General features: G+C 44.0%; 1 protein-coding gene across 1 annotated transcript in view; it reads left to right on the plus strand.

Moving 5' to 3' along the window:
- Positions 1-207: 207 nt before the first annotated feature.
- The window catches only part of SPG7 (spastic paraplegia 7 (pure and complicated autosomal recessive)), a 32877-nt gene continuing 16642 nt past the window's right edge, over positions 208-16442 (plus strand). The window contains exons 1-9 of the mRNA XM_014942469.1: positions 208-524; positions 1996-2098; positions 3419-3508; positions 8470-8720; positions 9720-9859; positions 12440-12542; positions 13890-14015; positions 14337-14499; positions 15257-15430. Coding sequence (XP_014797955.1) covers positions 399-524; positions 1996-2098; positions 3419-3508; positions 8470-8720; positions 9720-9859; positions 12440-12542; positions 13890-14015; positions 14337-14499; positions 15257-15430 — 1276 coding nt within the window. The 5' untranslated portion in view covers positions 208-398. The remainder of the gene's footprint in view (positions 525-1995; positions 2099-3418; positions 3509-8469; positions 8721-9719; positions 9860-12439; positions 12543-13889; positions 14016-14336; positions 14500-15256; positions 15431-16442) is intronic.

Here is a 16442-nt window from a genome sequence, read left to right on the forward strand (position 1 = left end):
GGCCGCGGGGATCTCGGCTGGGCGGGCTGTGGGCCTAGCCGAAGCTGGGCGGCGGGGCCTGGCTGGGCCGGGCCTCAGAAGCGGGCCCGGCCGAACGCCGGGATTCCCCGTTGCCGCGGTAACCGGGCGGGCCGGCCCGGCAACCCCCGCGCGGAACGGCAGCCGGGGGCGGGGCCAACGGTTGCGCCCGCCATCTTGAGGCATGGCAGTCCTGCCGCCGCCGGCCCCTTTCCAAGATGGCCGCTCGCTCTTCACCTAGCACTTCCGTCCCCGTTGAGGCCTCCAGCTCCCGGCGCAGCGGCCTGCCGGCGCGGCCCTCCCCTCAGCGGCCCCTCGGCGCTCGCTAGCTGCCGCCGCCCTTCGGAGGCTTCCAAGCGAAGCGGGACGGCCGGCGGGTCATGGCGCTGCTGCGGCTGCTGCTCCTCCGGGGGCGTTGCGGCTGCTGGCGGCGGCCTGCCCCGGCATGGGCCCGGGCTCGCCCGCGGCCCGGTGGCGGTCCCCTCGGCGCGGGAGGCGGCCTGCAGGTAACGGGGTGGTGGCGGCGGGGCCCGTGGAGCGGAGCGGGCCGGCCTTGGGGCGGGGCCTCGCCTCCCCCGTTCGCGGCGGGGAATGCAGCGCCGAGCACCGGGCGGGGGGCCGCCGGGCGGGGAGGCCCTGCCGGGGCGCCCCGGGGCCGCCGCTTCACCGTCCGCCTCGCCTCCTCATCGGCGTTCCCGAGCCGCCCCCGGGCAGGCAGCGTCCCCCCGGGCAGAGCCCGGCCCTTCGGGGTCTGTGCCTGCGGGGCCCGGAGCCCTAGGGAAGGCGAAGGGAGAGGAGCTGGGTCAGTCCTTACGGCGGTGAAATGGGCTCTTGTTTTGAGGCAGGACTTACCTTAGAAGGTTTCTCAGGTTAGGCCTTCCCAAAGGTCCATTGTTTCCCTGCTATATAGCAGTAACTTGGGAGAAATAACATGGAGAGAACACCTAGACTGTCACAGGCAAGAAAACGTTGATTAAAGGCTTTTTTTTTTCTACCTTTATTCATACTGACTCTTTGCATCTTTTGTGATATAAGCACCCACCACACTGGTGTGTGCCACAAATGTGTTTTCCCCATCTGGTGTCGCAGGGCTCTTCAACATGGCCCTTAATGCAGAAGGCGAGGTTCTCGTTTAAACTAAGCCTCCAACATGATTTAAGACTGTTTTGTGTTTTTCTTCAGTGCAGTGAAAAAGCACTGGCAGTCCAAGTAGGCAATGGAGGAAGAACAATTGTGGGACTGCTTTGTGAATCGTGCCGGCTTTTTCTGTGATCAATTTAAACTAGTCTAAGCTGTTCTGTTCTAGAAAGTATTGATCCCAAGCACAAGCTGTCGTGCTGCTGCCCAGCAAACCAGGGAAAAAGGGTGAGGGATTTCAGCCCAGTCAGTGTCCCTGTCTGGTTTGCTGCATAGAAATTTGTGCCTGTGCTGTAGAGAGAGATGGTGAGACAGAGATCACACATCAGAGACTTATGTTCAGTGAAGATATTGGTTCACGTCAGTTCAAATTTTGTGAAGTTGCCTTTAAATGGGAATATAAACTGCAGGATCAGTGCTGAATTACCACAGGGAAATAGCTGTGTTGTCCTTACTGCTGTGCAGCAGGAATACAAAGCAGTAGTCCTTAAGACTTCGTTTTGTGGGAGGGTTCATTTTAAGAACTGATGTCCAACGTATCTTTAAAATGAAGAGCAGAGATGCAGAGAGGAAAAAGATACAATTTTCAACTGTTTTGAGTATGTGTTTCTATTTAAAACTTTAAATAAAGTGGATTATAAACAGCATCTTCAAAGCCACATGGCAAATTCACAGCACAACCAGTAAATAACATTCAAGTCTCCAGTTGATGGTCCTTCAATTTGCTTACAATATTTTTATGTTTAGAAGTCTTAATCTCACAGAAAACAGAAAGGGTAAGTGGTCATACTACTCTTCCAACAATTGTCTTTGTTTCTTTTTTCTTTGTCTTCCTCTCAGAGCCTTCTGTCACAAACCCTTTCCCCCACACATCAAGGTCTCCGTGGAGTCCTGTTGAAACAACATATAATTCGTGATCCAGTCAGGCTTTGGAATCTCTTAGGTGAGTCCCAAAGAGCAACTGTACAGGTGGAGGAGGGGAAAAGGTCTTATGTGGTGAAAGCATTGACTTTTCCTTACCTTTCCTGCCTGCATTCTTGAAACAGAAATAAAGCTGTTCTATTCTTGGCTTTGGGACCTGTGTGCCTTTTACAGGGGTTCCAAGTTTTTGTTTGGTGGCAGGGGTAAATAATGGGACCTTTCCACAAGGAGCTCAGCGTGATTAAGTAAGCGCTTGAGTCATTAGACCTAAAAGCTAATTTTAAAAATTAGCAGGCTTTAAAGTAGAGAATCTTTCTGTGCCTCATTAGCAAAGCCTAAGAAGACAATGTCATTCATCTTTGTCAGAAATCGCATCATATGACCTTGCTGGAAGCTTTGTGTTGGAACAAGTTAAAAGTGTATGTTAAAAAATGTTACCTGAGTTCTCAGAGCAAAAGCACAGAAATGTAAAACAAAGGCAATTATTCTTCTCACTACTCTCTTCAAATTGGGAAGATGGGTTTGCTGATGCCTTTGAGATTTGAACAAAACTGGCCAGTGTGGGCCTGGTGAGCTTGGGCTGCTTTACCTTTGAGAGTTTTGGGTTTTGTTCTTTTTAAGTTAAAATAAACATATATGTGCATAATCTTTTAAATAGCAGTGAATCCCCTAGTAGACTGGCAGGGGACAAGCAGTCCAGTTTCTGGGCTTCCTCCTCTTGCTGGAGCCTTTGTGAAAGACCATGGGAAACGGAAGCTGCTGTCCTCCAGTCAGTTTTCCTTCTGAACTTTTTGCATTTTCCTGGTGAAAAAGCCTTTGCTAATTGTTTTGTAGCAGCAACTGTGAGTCTTACCATTTGTAGCCTTACTATCTTGGCTTTTATTAGAGTATCCTAACAGCATTTACTGAGAAACCTGCATTTAATTCCAGCATGTAAATTTCCTTTTGTAAGCGCTTGCAGTGAGACTGTTCTTAACTGAGCCTACCAGTGTTAACTATGGTTTTATGCCTTGGGAAATGTGTACATGTTTCAACACTGAAGAGATTTCTTCAAATTATTTTCTTTGCCACATTAAAATGGTCTCTGAACAAAGCCTTATTTTGATTGGATTGTCAAAAAATATATTATTATATAAGGAAAACTGAAGGAGCCTGTCCCTCCCATTACCCCCTCTGGCTGTCCTGTTTCCTTGGCACACGAAGGAAGCTGCGCACTTGGGTGATGTGGAGCTTTGCCTTCTCTGCATTTCAGCTGACATGTATTTCTGCTGTCCTCAGTCCCCCTCTCTCCCTGTCTCCTGAGGTCTTCTGGTAGTAACTCCTGAACTCTGCTTGCCTGCAGGTAGCACTCACTACTTCTCTACTTCAAGCTCTCAAGGGAGTAACCAGAAGAATGGAGGATTCAAGAAGAAACCTCCACAGGAGGATGATGGTATGTATGTGCCAAAAAGATATTTAATGTAACAAATTGTGTGTGTGTGTGAGGGGTAAGGGTGGACAGTGTGGAAGATCCACCTTAATGTTTCAGTCTCTTAAGTACTGTAAACCTGTTCCTTGAGTCTACAAGCCTATGGCTAAGAACAAGTTTGAAGGGATATTTTGGCTTGGATGATGGAATACTAAGTCTTAAGATGGATCATGAAACTGATTCTCTTTTTGTGCTGCTTTGCATCCTGTACTAATAATTTCATTGATGTTCGTTTTAGTTTTGCTGCTTTACAAAGTGGAACAGTAGTATTTACTGAGGTTTGATTTGGAGGTTTTGTTGTAGGGCATTTTGACTTAATAAAGAACTGAATTTAGTTAATCAAATTTAAGCTGAATTCTGGGCTTTTCTTTCTTATTTTGTTTACCTTCGTTGTGGATGTGTCTCTACTTCTAGTGATTTACAGAACTCAAGTTCTTAGCTGTGTTACTAATGGCACTTGCTCAGAATTTTTCTTTTTGTTTAAATCAGTCTTCCTAGGTACTGTTTTTTGTATATGTTATACTGCCTAACCCCCAGGCATCCCGTTGTACAGGACTTCTTGAAAGTTAATTTTACCTCACTAAATGTGTTCTGGAACTTGGGGATCTACATGGTGTGCCAGATCATGCTGAGAAGTAGAGGAGTGCCCCCTCTGTACCTTATGAGGGTGAGGAATTTAATGACACTAATGTGGGGTGAGGGTACAGGGCAATAACTTTAGTGTGCTAGACAAAAACTTTGCGTAACTCCTGACAGACGGTGTTCTGATCCATGTGGGAGATGCTGTTATCTTCTACCAGTAGGTTTTCACCAGACATTTTTCAAATAGAGTGGGTTTGTGGGTGTCCCTTCAAGTCTTTGTATTGTCAACTTTCTGCTATTTGTAGATTGACAACAGCTGCATTCCATTTAAAAACTGTAATTTGACTCTTCCACTTCTGTAAAGAAAATCCTTTGCTCGTTTATGAGTACGTGCTCTTTCCCTCCAGCCTCCCAAGAACTGAAGTATGTACAAAGGTTTTTTTTTTAGGCCCCAGATAAGGTGTGTTTTCAGACTCTGATGTAGATTTTTAGCTGTGAAGTCCTATAGCTGATGGCACATCCTGGATCTATGGGCCTGGTGGGGCAGTTCAAGAAAGATGTCAGAAGTGGCCATGGTGAAGGTCTCATTCCTCTGTCTCATCAGTAATGTGTGTAGAAGCATTACAAAGACCTTGTCATTTTCTTCACTTTAATGACATTAGTTGATGCTTGCAGGGGCTTTTTCAGACTCTGATGTAGATTTTTAGCTGTGAAGTCCTATAGCTGATGGCACATCCTGGATCTATGGGCCTGGTGGGGCAGTTCAAGAAAGATGTCAGAAGTGGCCATGGTGAAGGTCTCATTCCTCTGTCTCATCAGTAATGTGTGTAGAAGCATTACAAAGACCTTGTCATTTTCTTCACTTTAATGACATTAGTTGATGCTTGCAGGGGCTGGTGATGTCTTCAGAGAATTTATGTGGCTGCCTGTTGTGCTGCTTGTTCTCTTGGCCCTTGAGTGAGGGATAAACCTTCTGTAGCTGGCGGGCTCCAGACCTTTGTACTGTGAGTTGGAAGGCACTTAGCATCATGTTGGAGTCAGGTTGTAATATAATTTTATGAATTGCATGATAAGCTTTTACCTAGGTATCATCAGATAATGTAATAGCTTGGCTTTTCCTTTGTTGTTCTTTAACACAAAGGTTGGATCCTCTTGGACTAACTGAATTTTGCAGTAAAAACAGTCAGCTGCTGGTGACTTTCAGCCTGACTTGTGTCATTGCGTGCAGTCTCTTTAAGGCAAAAGCAGTGGTTTTGTCTTTTTCATCCATTTAACTTGCTGAAGTCTTCAATGGGATGTGAGTGCAGGTATCACAGATTCTCGTTAAGGAAGTTAGTCAAGACCTTGAAGTTGGGGCCCTCAGTGTTTGCAAGACCACACAGGGTGACTGTAAGCACAGCGCCTTGAAGTATTGTAGCCGTTAAAATTAGTAAACAGTTACAGGCCCTGTTTGGTGGCCTCTTTTCTCCTGTGATTAATGGATGGCTTGACTTTGGGAGGTGGAATGCTACCCCACGTCTCCAGGGGAATACTCGTCTCTGCAGTAATTATTAAAAAGAACTCTTCAAACTGTCACTGCAGCCCTTGCAAGATTTTAATCGGAGAGTTCAGATTTGGGGTTAATGGCAAATCATTGCTTCACGGAGGCTTTTTGAGACTAAAAAGCTGGAAGTATTCCCACAGCTGTTGCTTGCAAGTGTCACATTGAGTTACTGGTTCTCATTTACTGAATATTGTGGGGTAGCTTATGGTGCAATACGAATGTTATACTGTAAAGATAGTCATACTTTACATAAGCTTAGAAATGGAGTGATTTTTTTCCTTAATTAAATGCAGGGTAGAGGAAAGCTTTGTGTTGTCTTCTAGCTTTCTAGAAATGGTGTTTTTTTCCTGAAATTGTTCAGCTGTAGGTTAAAGGTCCTAGACAAGTCTAATTCCTAGAAACTGGAGAAGTTGTTTGTGTCATGGTATCTAATGGCCAGCTTTTACCCTGTGGTGATCTTTTTGTGATAGTATCCTCACTTATGTCTGCTTTAGAATATATTACATGCCTCCTCACTTTGTCTGAAATTTAATACAGAAAAGTGCTTTAGCAATAGTTGACTCTTGACATCTCCAAGGAACTTGCGTAGCAATAGATCGACTTTCTTTCTGTCAATACTCACTTTTCTAGAGTTGCTACTTTTCTCTATAGAATTTTTGTTTAGAACTTGCTCAGCTTTTCAGGATATTGTCCAAACTAAGGCCTCTATCATACTGTATTTTAATTTTCTTTAATAAGACTATGGTGGGTGTCATCTTGCAGCTTTGTGATGAATTGCTTTGTTATAATAAAGCTGGATCTAGCAGATAACACAGAAGTGAGGAGCCGGCATTGAAGAACAAAGTGGATGGGCTGGACGCAGAGTCTGAGCTTGTCACTGTCTTTTGAAATTATGACCTTATCTGAAAAGCTGCATTGTTTCTATTTAGGAACAAGCCTTTCCTGTTAAATGTGGAGCAGAGCTAGGAAACAAGTGAAAAATGATGCTGTGTATCTGAAGGACAGAGTACTTTTTTTAGCATCTGACTGGGTCATATGTTTGTCCCTTGGTTTTGTTGCAGTGTGTGTAGGGTCTAATTGGTGGCTAGTGATAAATGCTAGTGTCAGAACATTTGTTATGAATTTGCAAATAAATCTAATCTGGGCTGCAGCAGGCAGATGCACTAACAGTCCAGTGGTGCAGAATTAATTTATTTCTGGGTGTAGTATAGTATTTATGTATGCCATGTTGCTGTTGATGTTAAATTGTATATCAAGAACAAGTGCTAAATTATATATCAAGAACATCCACATATGACTGGAAAGAGGAGGAGATATTTGTTGTCATCTTAACAACTCAAACACAAGCTAGCAGTTGACATTGAACTGTGCTGTGGCAGTCCTTTGCAGACCACAGAATTTTCAGTTTGCCTATGCAGTGCAAAAAATGTTGGGAGTCTGAAAAAAAAAAAAAAAGGTTTGGTGGCAAATACTTGAAGTAAACCATCTCTTTTTCTCATGTTATCACTTTGGTATGTCACTAATGCAGTAACAGTGGGGGGAAGAACATCTAGCATGGGAATCCCTCTCTGATACTGATCCTTAATGTAGACAAGTTATCAATTTTCTTTAAAGGTGAGGTTAGTTTAATAGCATGGGAGAAAATCTGTGTAATTTTGTTAAGACTTTGAGATTGCATATAAATACACTGCAAATCATAGGTAAGCTGCATATCATGTCTCCTGTGCTATTTCAGATTTACTGCAAATGCAGGTATTTTTTTGGGTCGTGGAAGTGTTGTTGGTCTTGTGATACAGGATGCCAGCAGATCAGGAGTTCATCAGGAAGCAATTATCTCTTATAATACTGTGCTGTGTGATTTACCAGTGTCACTGTGACTTCAGATATTTTCCTGTGGATATGTTAGCAACAACCTGAGGACGAGGCAGTGTAGAAGCATGTTCCACAGAAGTGGGCTGTAGCTGTTCTTGAGTTTGTTTTTTAGCAACGAGGGTCCGATGTGTTTGGCCTATGTCTGTGTTAGGCCGGGCAAGAGATTAGAGTGACATTTGGTGGGATTATAATGGGTCTAGTGGACTATGACCATCTGAAGGCTCCTGAACCAGGATTAGATTGCTTTAAAACAGGAAATGCTGACCAGAGCTCTTCAGAACATGTCTGAGATTGTTGTTTGTCTTTGTACACAATCAATAACTTTTGAAAGTGAGGGACTTTCTTTGGTTTACTGATGCTTCAATTCCTCCTCTTACTGAAGCAACAATTAAAGCAAATGAGGTGATTCTCCATCATCTTCTCTGTAATCTGTGTATGCAGTGTCTCACTGCATGGCTTTTGGGGCACTGGGGAACAGCTGAATATAGCCTCAGCAATGTAATGCAAGCAGATTTTTTGCTGGCTAGCAGGATGAAAAAATTGCCTCCTTCCAGGCAACTTTTAAGTTTATATCTGAGTGCTTGTTCTTTCATAACCAGGCTTTTGACCTGGTGCTGTTTCATATGTACAGCTGAGGCCCTGTGGTCGGACAGTCTAGAAGCCAGGAAGGTCTGGGAATGTCATGCTATCCCAAAACTGACTCCCTTGCGTAACCTTGGGCAAGTCACACAACCTCCGTTATGAGCCAAGCCAGAAAATTCCCTCTGCAGTGCAAGTTATGTAGGGCTTCTGAGGCTACTCCTTCAGGAGAAACCAAACATGCATGTTAATATTTGTTATTTAATTGCCCCGTCTTTGGGTCACAAAGCTCCACAATTATATGCTCATATCTTTTTTTTTTTTTTCTCTGATGTCTTGTTTTCTAAAGAGGATGAGAAACGCAGGAAGAGGGAAAATCAGATGCATCTTGAACGCTTACGGGCACTCCTCATCATAACGTTCATCGTGCTGATGTTTCGATTCACTGTCAGTGAGAACAGAGAAGGGACCAACATTTCCTGGAACTACTTTGTGAATGAGATGCTGGCAAAGGGGGAGGTCCAGAGAATCGAAGTGGTGCCCGAGAGTGATATTGTGGAAGTTTATCTGCACCCAGGAGGAACTCCGCATGGACAAGTTGTGAGTGACTTTCTACGGCTGGAATAAATTATTTTAGATTATGCTGTTGAAAATAATTGAATCCATTAATGTATGTTCTGTAAAACTCTTAAATAGTAAATTTGCTACTCGTTAATTTTTCTCTTTCTTGTATTTTAAGTTCAGGAGACTTCTGTTACTCATATCAACCTGGAAACCAAGACTTATTTTAAATTGTAAAAATAATTAATAATGGCTTGGAAGAAAATCTAAAGTATGTCTAATCTGGAAAAATTCAGTAGTTTTTTCTTACCAGCTCAGTCTGATACATGAGAAGGCGTCTAGAAGATTGTAAACTCTTACTACTAGATCTTGTTTCAAATTTTTTCTCCTATTTAGATTTTAGTTTAATGTGTTCTGTCAAACTCCATCAGACTTCCTTACTAAATCTTCCAAAGTGGAAACAAAACAAAGTCTGATCACATGCTTACTTCCAGGAGTTGCCACTAACAATCATTAGAAACTGACTTGAGAGATTAAAATGCTGTTCTTGGATAGATCCCATTTTGTTCAGTGACTTATGATCCATTTGCAAACTGCTGGATGAAGTTAATTTCTGACAAAGATACAGAAACAAGATTTTAAAAGTCTGAGTGGGGCCCAAGGCACCTCCTTCCCAGTGATGTGATTTTCCATATATAGTACAAAATTTTGTCTGAGCCCAAGGCATCAGTGTGTGTTTATAATACTAACTCCATCCTTCAGCTTGTCTAGAAAGCTGTTGCATCTCCTTGTTTCTAGAGAGCTGAGACTTAGTCCTTGACTTTTATGCTTTCATAAGGTGCTGAAAAGACTAGAGGTGTTCCTAAGTTCATTTGGAGCCCTAGTTATCTAGTCAGTTATCTGAGTTCATTGATGTAGTATCAAAGAAGGTAACATAAGGCTTATTTTTATCTGACTTGTCCATATTGTGTACTTCTGCTCATCGCCATATCTTTATACTACAATACTTATGTGTTGCTTTTGATTGCACATCCCCAGAACGTTACCCTCTTGTACACAATGCGGGTGGCAAATATTGACAAGTTTGAAGAGAAGCTGAGAGCTGTGGAGGATGAGCTGAATATTGACGAGAGAGAGAGAATCCCTGTTTCCTACAAACATCCTGGCTTTTATGGAAAGTATGATATAAATTTGTGCTTACTGTTGATCTTACATTGGTGACAACGTCCCTCACTGGGAGAGGAATGTTCCTTTCAACTGAATGTTGTTGTTATAAATAGAGAACAAAAAAGTGGTCCCAGTTTTGGAGCACTTAATCCATCTTTCAGAAATAGGCGTGCTCTTAGATGTACTTTAATGTTTTGAAATTGAGGATCTCAAGGAAGTGTCTGGAACTGCAACAGACCAAAATGTTTCAGGTCAGTGTTAGCAAGTCTGAGGAAAGTCCGCATCAGTTACTGTGTGTCCTTGCACAGCTGAGCACTTTTTGTCCTTATAATCAATTATTCAAGTGCAGAGTGTGATAGAAATCCTGATTCAACAAGTGATGTTACACCCTGGTCTGTGGAGAATGCTGGTGGTGCAGCAAGCCTTCCCCTGTTAAAATGCTTTGAGGAAGGCCTGGGGTGGTTGTTCAGTCTGTAAAAACAAACACCTAGTTTTGGTCTGTTTCTCTAACAGCTGTAGATCAGAGGACAGCCTGCGCTGGTGCTTGCTCCAGCTGTGAGCCACATACTGAGCAGAGCAGCTTTGATGCTAGCATACAAAATCTCAGTGAGAGGAGGGCTTCTGTTAAACTTTCATCCCTTTTCTGTTACCTAAACCTAAGATCCTTTGCTTAAATAATAAAAAAAGAAAATGCTCAAAGCTTTTAATTCTGAAATAAGCTATTATGAGGGAGAAGAGGGAAGATCTGTCGAAATGCTACAGAGCACTGGATAGGCTTTATTCTGTGTTTTCATATGACATACTAATGTTTTGTGGTCATCTGCTGCTGGTGTGGCTTATTTGCCCTTCTGTTAAGACTGGCAGCTTGTTTTTTGCAAAGCAGGTTTTATGGGGTCCAGAGTACAAAAGAGAGCTGTGAAGCTGACTCATTGGGCTATCGAACAAGTCCACCTCCATCACTGGTGGCCATTAAGATGAAATGGAGAAAGATGCTATCCAGAAGTGTGGGGAGAGACTCTGGCATTTGGAGAGCTCTTGACTAATTGCTGCTTCTAAAGTACCGACAGAGAGATGTAGTGCAGAAGTCCTGCCTGCTGAGTGAAATCCCAATTCCTGACAACAGATAGCATCATGCTGCTACAGTTGTCTGTCGTGATGGCCTGATCACCTGCTTCTGCACAACGCAGATGTAATTCTTCCTCCCAGACACCTTACCAAAATGCGAAACAAAAGTCATAGTCATACATGACTGCATACCCGAACTGGATTTTATCTGGTTACTTCTCCTCTGAATAATATTTGCATGTTTTTAGTGCGTGGTTTATATGAAGGTAAACTTTTTTAATTGATCATGCAGTAAGAAACCTTTAGTTGAAATTCAGAACTTGCCAATTTTTTCAAACTTGCGTATAACAGGAAGAGTAGACTGAGCAGGTAGTCAGCCACAAACACAAGCTGCTTCCCCTGCCCCTGAAAATAGATATTTTTTTTCTTTGAGAGAGAGATTGTAGGGTCTGAAAAATCTCTGGAGATGTGAGAGTCTCAATCTGGAGCTTGAACCTGTGAGGTGCGGAGCACCTGCAGCTCGGATTCAGTTTACTCTGAGATGTGGGCATTTAATGTGTTTCAGAACTAATCCTGTTTGCATGGCTGACAAATTGAAGGTGACTTTCAGTTTCCAGTATTGCTCTCACCGAGAAGGAAGAAATGCAGTTGGGTATATAGCACATGCTGGTCCCCTTGCTTCAGTAAATCATCCCTCTGTGAGAGATGGAACACACATTCCTGGTTTAAAGATAAGACACAGAAGAGTGGTGAGACTAGATGACTTCACAGGAATGTGAAGCAGGACAGGGTCCCACAAATACCAACCTGTCATCTGACATATGATCATTTTTCCTCCTATTCAAAGCATCCTTTGTTTAAGCTCACAGGGTATTTGCCCTCGGTGTGTTTGTCTCCTAACTGTATTAGATCTGCCATGCCATCTCTGCTCCACATCTCCCTCCTAATGCAATTGGTATGGCAAAGGATCCAGAAAATTGGTGGTGTTGGTTGTTGTTGTATTTCCTCCTGAGAGGCTTGACAGGGAGGGCCAACCAGACTAGATAGAACAGCCTCTTAAAGGGAGACCTGCAGTGGGATTTCTACCAGGATTAGGGGAGTTGGAATCTCCCTAGTGTTGCTGGACGTAGGTCTTCTGCAGTGAGCTCCCTATGGGTGGATTGCCAGCCCCACCAGATTCTGCTCGGGCTGTGATTTGACTGCCTGAAGGTCCCATTTATTTTATGAGTAGAAATGCCTCTGAAGGGGATGGTGAGGTCGAATTTCTTCCACAGCTGTAAGCAGTATTTGCCAGTGTCCTCTGTTTAACTTTTTAGGTTATGTAATAGTTGAGGTTTTGGGGGTTTTACATGTATATAAAAACCTCTAAGGATTCCATTTTTCTTAGTAGTGTCTGCTCATCACCGCACTTGTAGCCTAAATGTCGGGGCCTTTAGAAGAGTGAAAATATCAAATGTGTTGAGTAATATTTACCAAGTTGTTGCCAAACGCTTCAATTTGTACCTGTCTTGTTTCTGTCCTTTTAGTGATGTCATTTCCCTGATAGTGACACTTGTGGCCGTGTCCATGCTGTGGAGCATCTTCCGCCTTATTCGGGTTGCAAGCCGGGTAGGAGGATTCAATGCCTTTGTAAGTATCCTGGGTCTTGATGTTGTTTTGCAGCCTGTGGGTAGTCCTGTCTTCTGCTGGCCTAATCTCCTCCCCTTTCCCCAGCAAAGTCAAATGCAGAATGAGAATTAACTGGTGCCAAGGACTCTCCAGTCTTGACACTTCTTGCATCTTTTCCTGTCCTGATCATCTTAGTAGATTGTACAGTAACTGGCCTTAGCTGAGGCCCTTTCTTTCCCCAATGGCAGGAAGGGCTGAGCTCAGTGAATTTACAGTCCAGTTTGCTCTGCTATTTTCAAAGCTTGTTAATGAGTTGCAGCTGCAGATGGTGTTTTTCACTGGGGCCTGCCAATATGCCTCCCATACAGCCAGAAGTAGGAATTGCTGCTTTCTGCAAAATGAGTTCTCAATTTATAAAATATGTTCAGATTCTGGATTTCATTATGTGTTGGCCTGTTCCGCTCATGCCACATGCCTCACTTGCAACATCAGTCAAATCTCCTCCTTCCCTCTTCCACCCTTGCCTGGATCAGCTGATGAAACTGTAGAAATCAGCCCAGGGTGCATTGCCATTGACCGCAGGGATCTGGGGATGAAAATATGGTGAATTCGGTCCCTTGTTAGATTTCCCACTCAATCTCCTCTGTAGTTCTCTTCTGGCTTTGGGATTCCCTTCACACAAAGGGATGCAGTTGCTCAGAGAAAAAGAATGTTTTAAAGTGTTGAGTAATGAGAGCCTTGAGGACAAGATTCTGTCCTTGCATAATTGGGGACAGCTAGGCCCTGCATGTTTAACTCTTCATTTGGATAAACTGATATAAACTTTCTTCTCAAAGGGGAAAAAAACCTCCTGAGTAGCTGTTTTCAGTAGAACATAATGAGCAGTTACAAGTAGGGCGTTTAACTGAATTCTTGTTTTGACTGTCACTGTGGCTTAGCACACACCAGGAGACTGAAATGTGGTGTCTGTTCAAATTCGGGAACCTATAGTTCTGTCCCTGGGTTGTGTTGCAGTAGAGACCAGTGGCAGCATTGGACAGTGGTGCAAAGTGTCTGTTTATATACATTTACAAGACATTGTCAGTAATTATTTACCACTGGCAGTCATTTTCCATCAATATGTACTCCTCAGAGCTATACTTATCCCAAGTGTGTTAAGGATCAGAGCATTTAGAAATCAGGGAGAAGATCCCAAATAAGATTTTGGGCATTCTGCATTTTTTTAATAAATATTGCTGTCTGGTCTTTTTCTAGGGGCAGTTTCTACCTGTGCTGTGCTCTCTCCCAAAGTACAGCAAACAGCCTTTCCAGACTCTTGCCTTGTCCAGAGCCAGAGCATAATTTCAGTACTTGTGCTCCCTTCCACAGAACCAGTTGAAAATGGCTCGTTTCACCATTGTGGATGGGAAATCTGGAAAAGGGATTGGCTTCAAGGATGTAGCAGGAATGCATGAGGCGAAAATGGAAGTCAAAGAATTTGTGGACTATTTAAAGGTATGTACAAGTAGAACAAAAGTGTTTGCTACCTGCCTTCTGGGATAGATGGCTGACCTGGGGAGGAGGGTGTGTTCTCTTCATCCTTCCTGATACTGAGCAACCTCTGTTTGTTTAAACCGATGGCTTTTTATGCAGTGATCAGCATGACTCAATCTCTCTATTTCCAGTTCCATAACAGGAATGCAGATGCAGCTGCTCCCATTAGCAGCACAGAGATGCTCAGGCTGAAAACAGTAGGGGCAAGCTCTGGGAGGCCCTATTCTTATGCAGAAGCTTCAAGTGAGCTGTGCATCTGACAGAGTTGCCTTCTTCTTTCAGAATCCTGAACGTTACCTTCAGCTTGGGGCTAAAGTGCCCAAGGGTGCCTTGTTACTTGGACCACCAGGCTGTGGAAAGACATTGCTGGCGAAGGCGGTGGCTACAGAAGCACAAGTGCCGTTTTTGGCCATGGCAGGCTCTGAGTTTGTGGAGGTGATAGGAGGTGAGCTGCTTGGGAGGAAGGGTGTGGAGGTTACTTGGTCTGTTGTGGAGCTGGAGGGTGCTGGCTGGGCCTCTTGCTAAGGGCAGAATTTTAGCCTGTCTGTGTGGGGAGGATGAGTTGGATGCTTCTACTGAAAATATAAAAGGTTTTCAGTGGTAGAGAGTACTTAATTATGTAGTATCTGAAATGCATGCCCTCTGAATTGCTAGTTTCTTCTTTCTGACAGGGTGCATCCATGGTTCTTCACCTGAAAGCCTTATCTCTACTTCCTGTACCTATTATTAAAGCCACTGATTGAGGCTTCCTTCTTTGAATGAGAATGTTGATGGATTTTCTGCTGCTCTTGGCTGGCAGGGAAAGTAGGGCCTCTTTGTGCCTTGGGTTTTCCCTCTTTCTCCTTTTTTTCCTTCCTCCTAGATCTCCTGGGACCTGATAAGGGTCAGTGTGCAGGAAAATGATGAATATTTCTGCTTCTGACCTGTGGAAGGCACAGGACTTCATGTCAGGAGCTGGGAGCGGAGCTCCTCATACAGCACCTGTAGGAGTCCCTGCAGTTTTGGGAGCTCAGTTAAAAGCCAGCGCTCTCCAGGAGGAGCTGTGCCTAAAGACTAAATATAGGAGTTCTGTGGCCAGTTCTTTGTGCCAGGAGTGTTGAGAGAAGGACTGCCGTATATCTTGTTGGGGCCAGTACTGCTGCTCTCCAGCTTTGCTAATGATTTTAGCTACAAGGCTTATTTCTTCTTCCCTTCCCCTACAGGTCTTGGAGCCGCCAGAGTTCGGAGCCTCTTCAGAGAAGCCCAGGCTCGTGCCCCCTGCATCGTGTACATCGATGAGATTGATGCTGTGGGCAAGAAGCGCTCAACCAATATATCTGGTTTTGCCAACGCTGAGGAGGAGCAGACCTTAAACCAGCTGCTGGTGGAAATGGACGGTCAGTTTTTCTCTCTGCCTCTCAGCAGTTTGGGCCCTTATCACCTTAGAGATCCAAGCTGTTTTTTCCTGCTTGAACCTGCCATGCCTCTTTAGTGTTCTTTTCTTGCTGAAGTAATTACAATTGCATTGATATAAATCTCATTCCCCTCTTCCCTGGGACAAGGCTACCTTGCACTTTGCAGCCTGTTCAGGACTAAACCCAGAACTACAGCTTGGTCATGTCCTTGCTAAAAGACCATCTGAATGACAAGTGATAACTGTGTTTTGGACTTCTACTTAATGAAGAGAGTGTGGCCCTGAAAGTCAGGATGTTTTTTTCCTATGTGGACACAAGTGTGGCCTTGGCTGGCCTTGCCCTGGTTTCAGAGGTTGTCATATCACTTGAAGTGGGTCCTTTCTCTGTTCTTTCTCCCCTTCACCAGCTGCTGCACTGAGTACAGAGGAAAAGCAGCAGCAGCTGCTATTTAGAACAGGGTTTGTGGAACTTGTGTGCACAGTACTTGCTTCATACTGACCCAGGCTTTCCTGCAGAACCCTTAGGAGTCTCCTCGAGCACCAGTCTGAACCCATCATCAGTCCCTGTTTCTGGAGGCACTGTAGCATCTCTCTCATGTGTCCTTTAGTTAGGCAGGACTTCTCCAGAGCTGATGGTGCCTAAGGAAGTAATTGGGCTCAGGACAGATCTCTGAGTATCAGCTGTGACTGAATTATGGAGATAACTCTCTTGAAATCTAGATATTTATATAGGCTTCTAAGTGTTTGGGGCTAAATCTAGTAAATTTTAAAATGCTGGAGCCAACTGTTTTTGTGACTCTACTGAAGACACTGAGTCAGAACAGAGTATAGTGTCACATCCAGATGTGAGTTTGCACCAATAGTCATGTGTGCATCCACCTGCTAATAAAATAAACAGAAAATGTGCATTAGAGATCATGGCTGGCAGAGGGCAGCAACCCCAAAGACTCTTACTGTGGTAAATGGCTTCAGTTCGGGAGTATGTTTTCCCACTG

This window comes from Calidris pugnax, unplaced genomic scaffold (genome assembly GCF_001431845.1).
Source record: "Calidris pugnax isolate Ruff unplaced genomic scaffold, ASM143184v1 scaffold28, whole genome shotgun sequence".
Classification (NCBI taxonomy): Eukaryota; Metazoa; Chordata; class Aves; order Charadriiformes; family Scolopacidae; genus Calidris; species Calidris pugnax.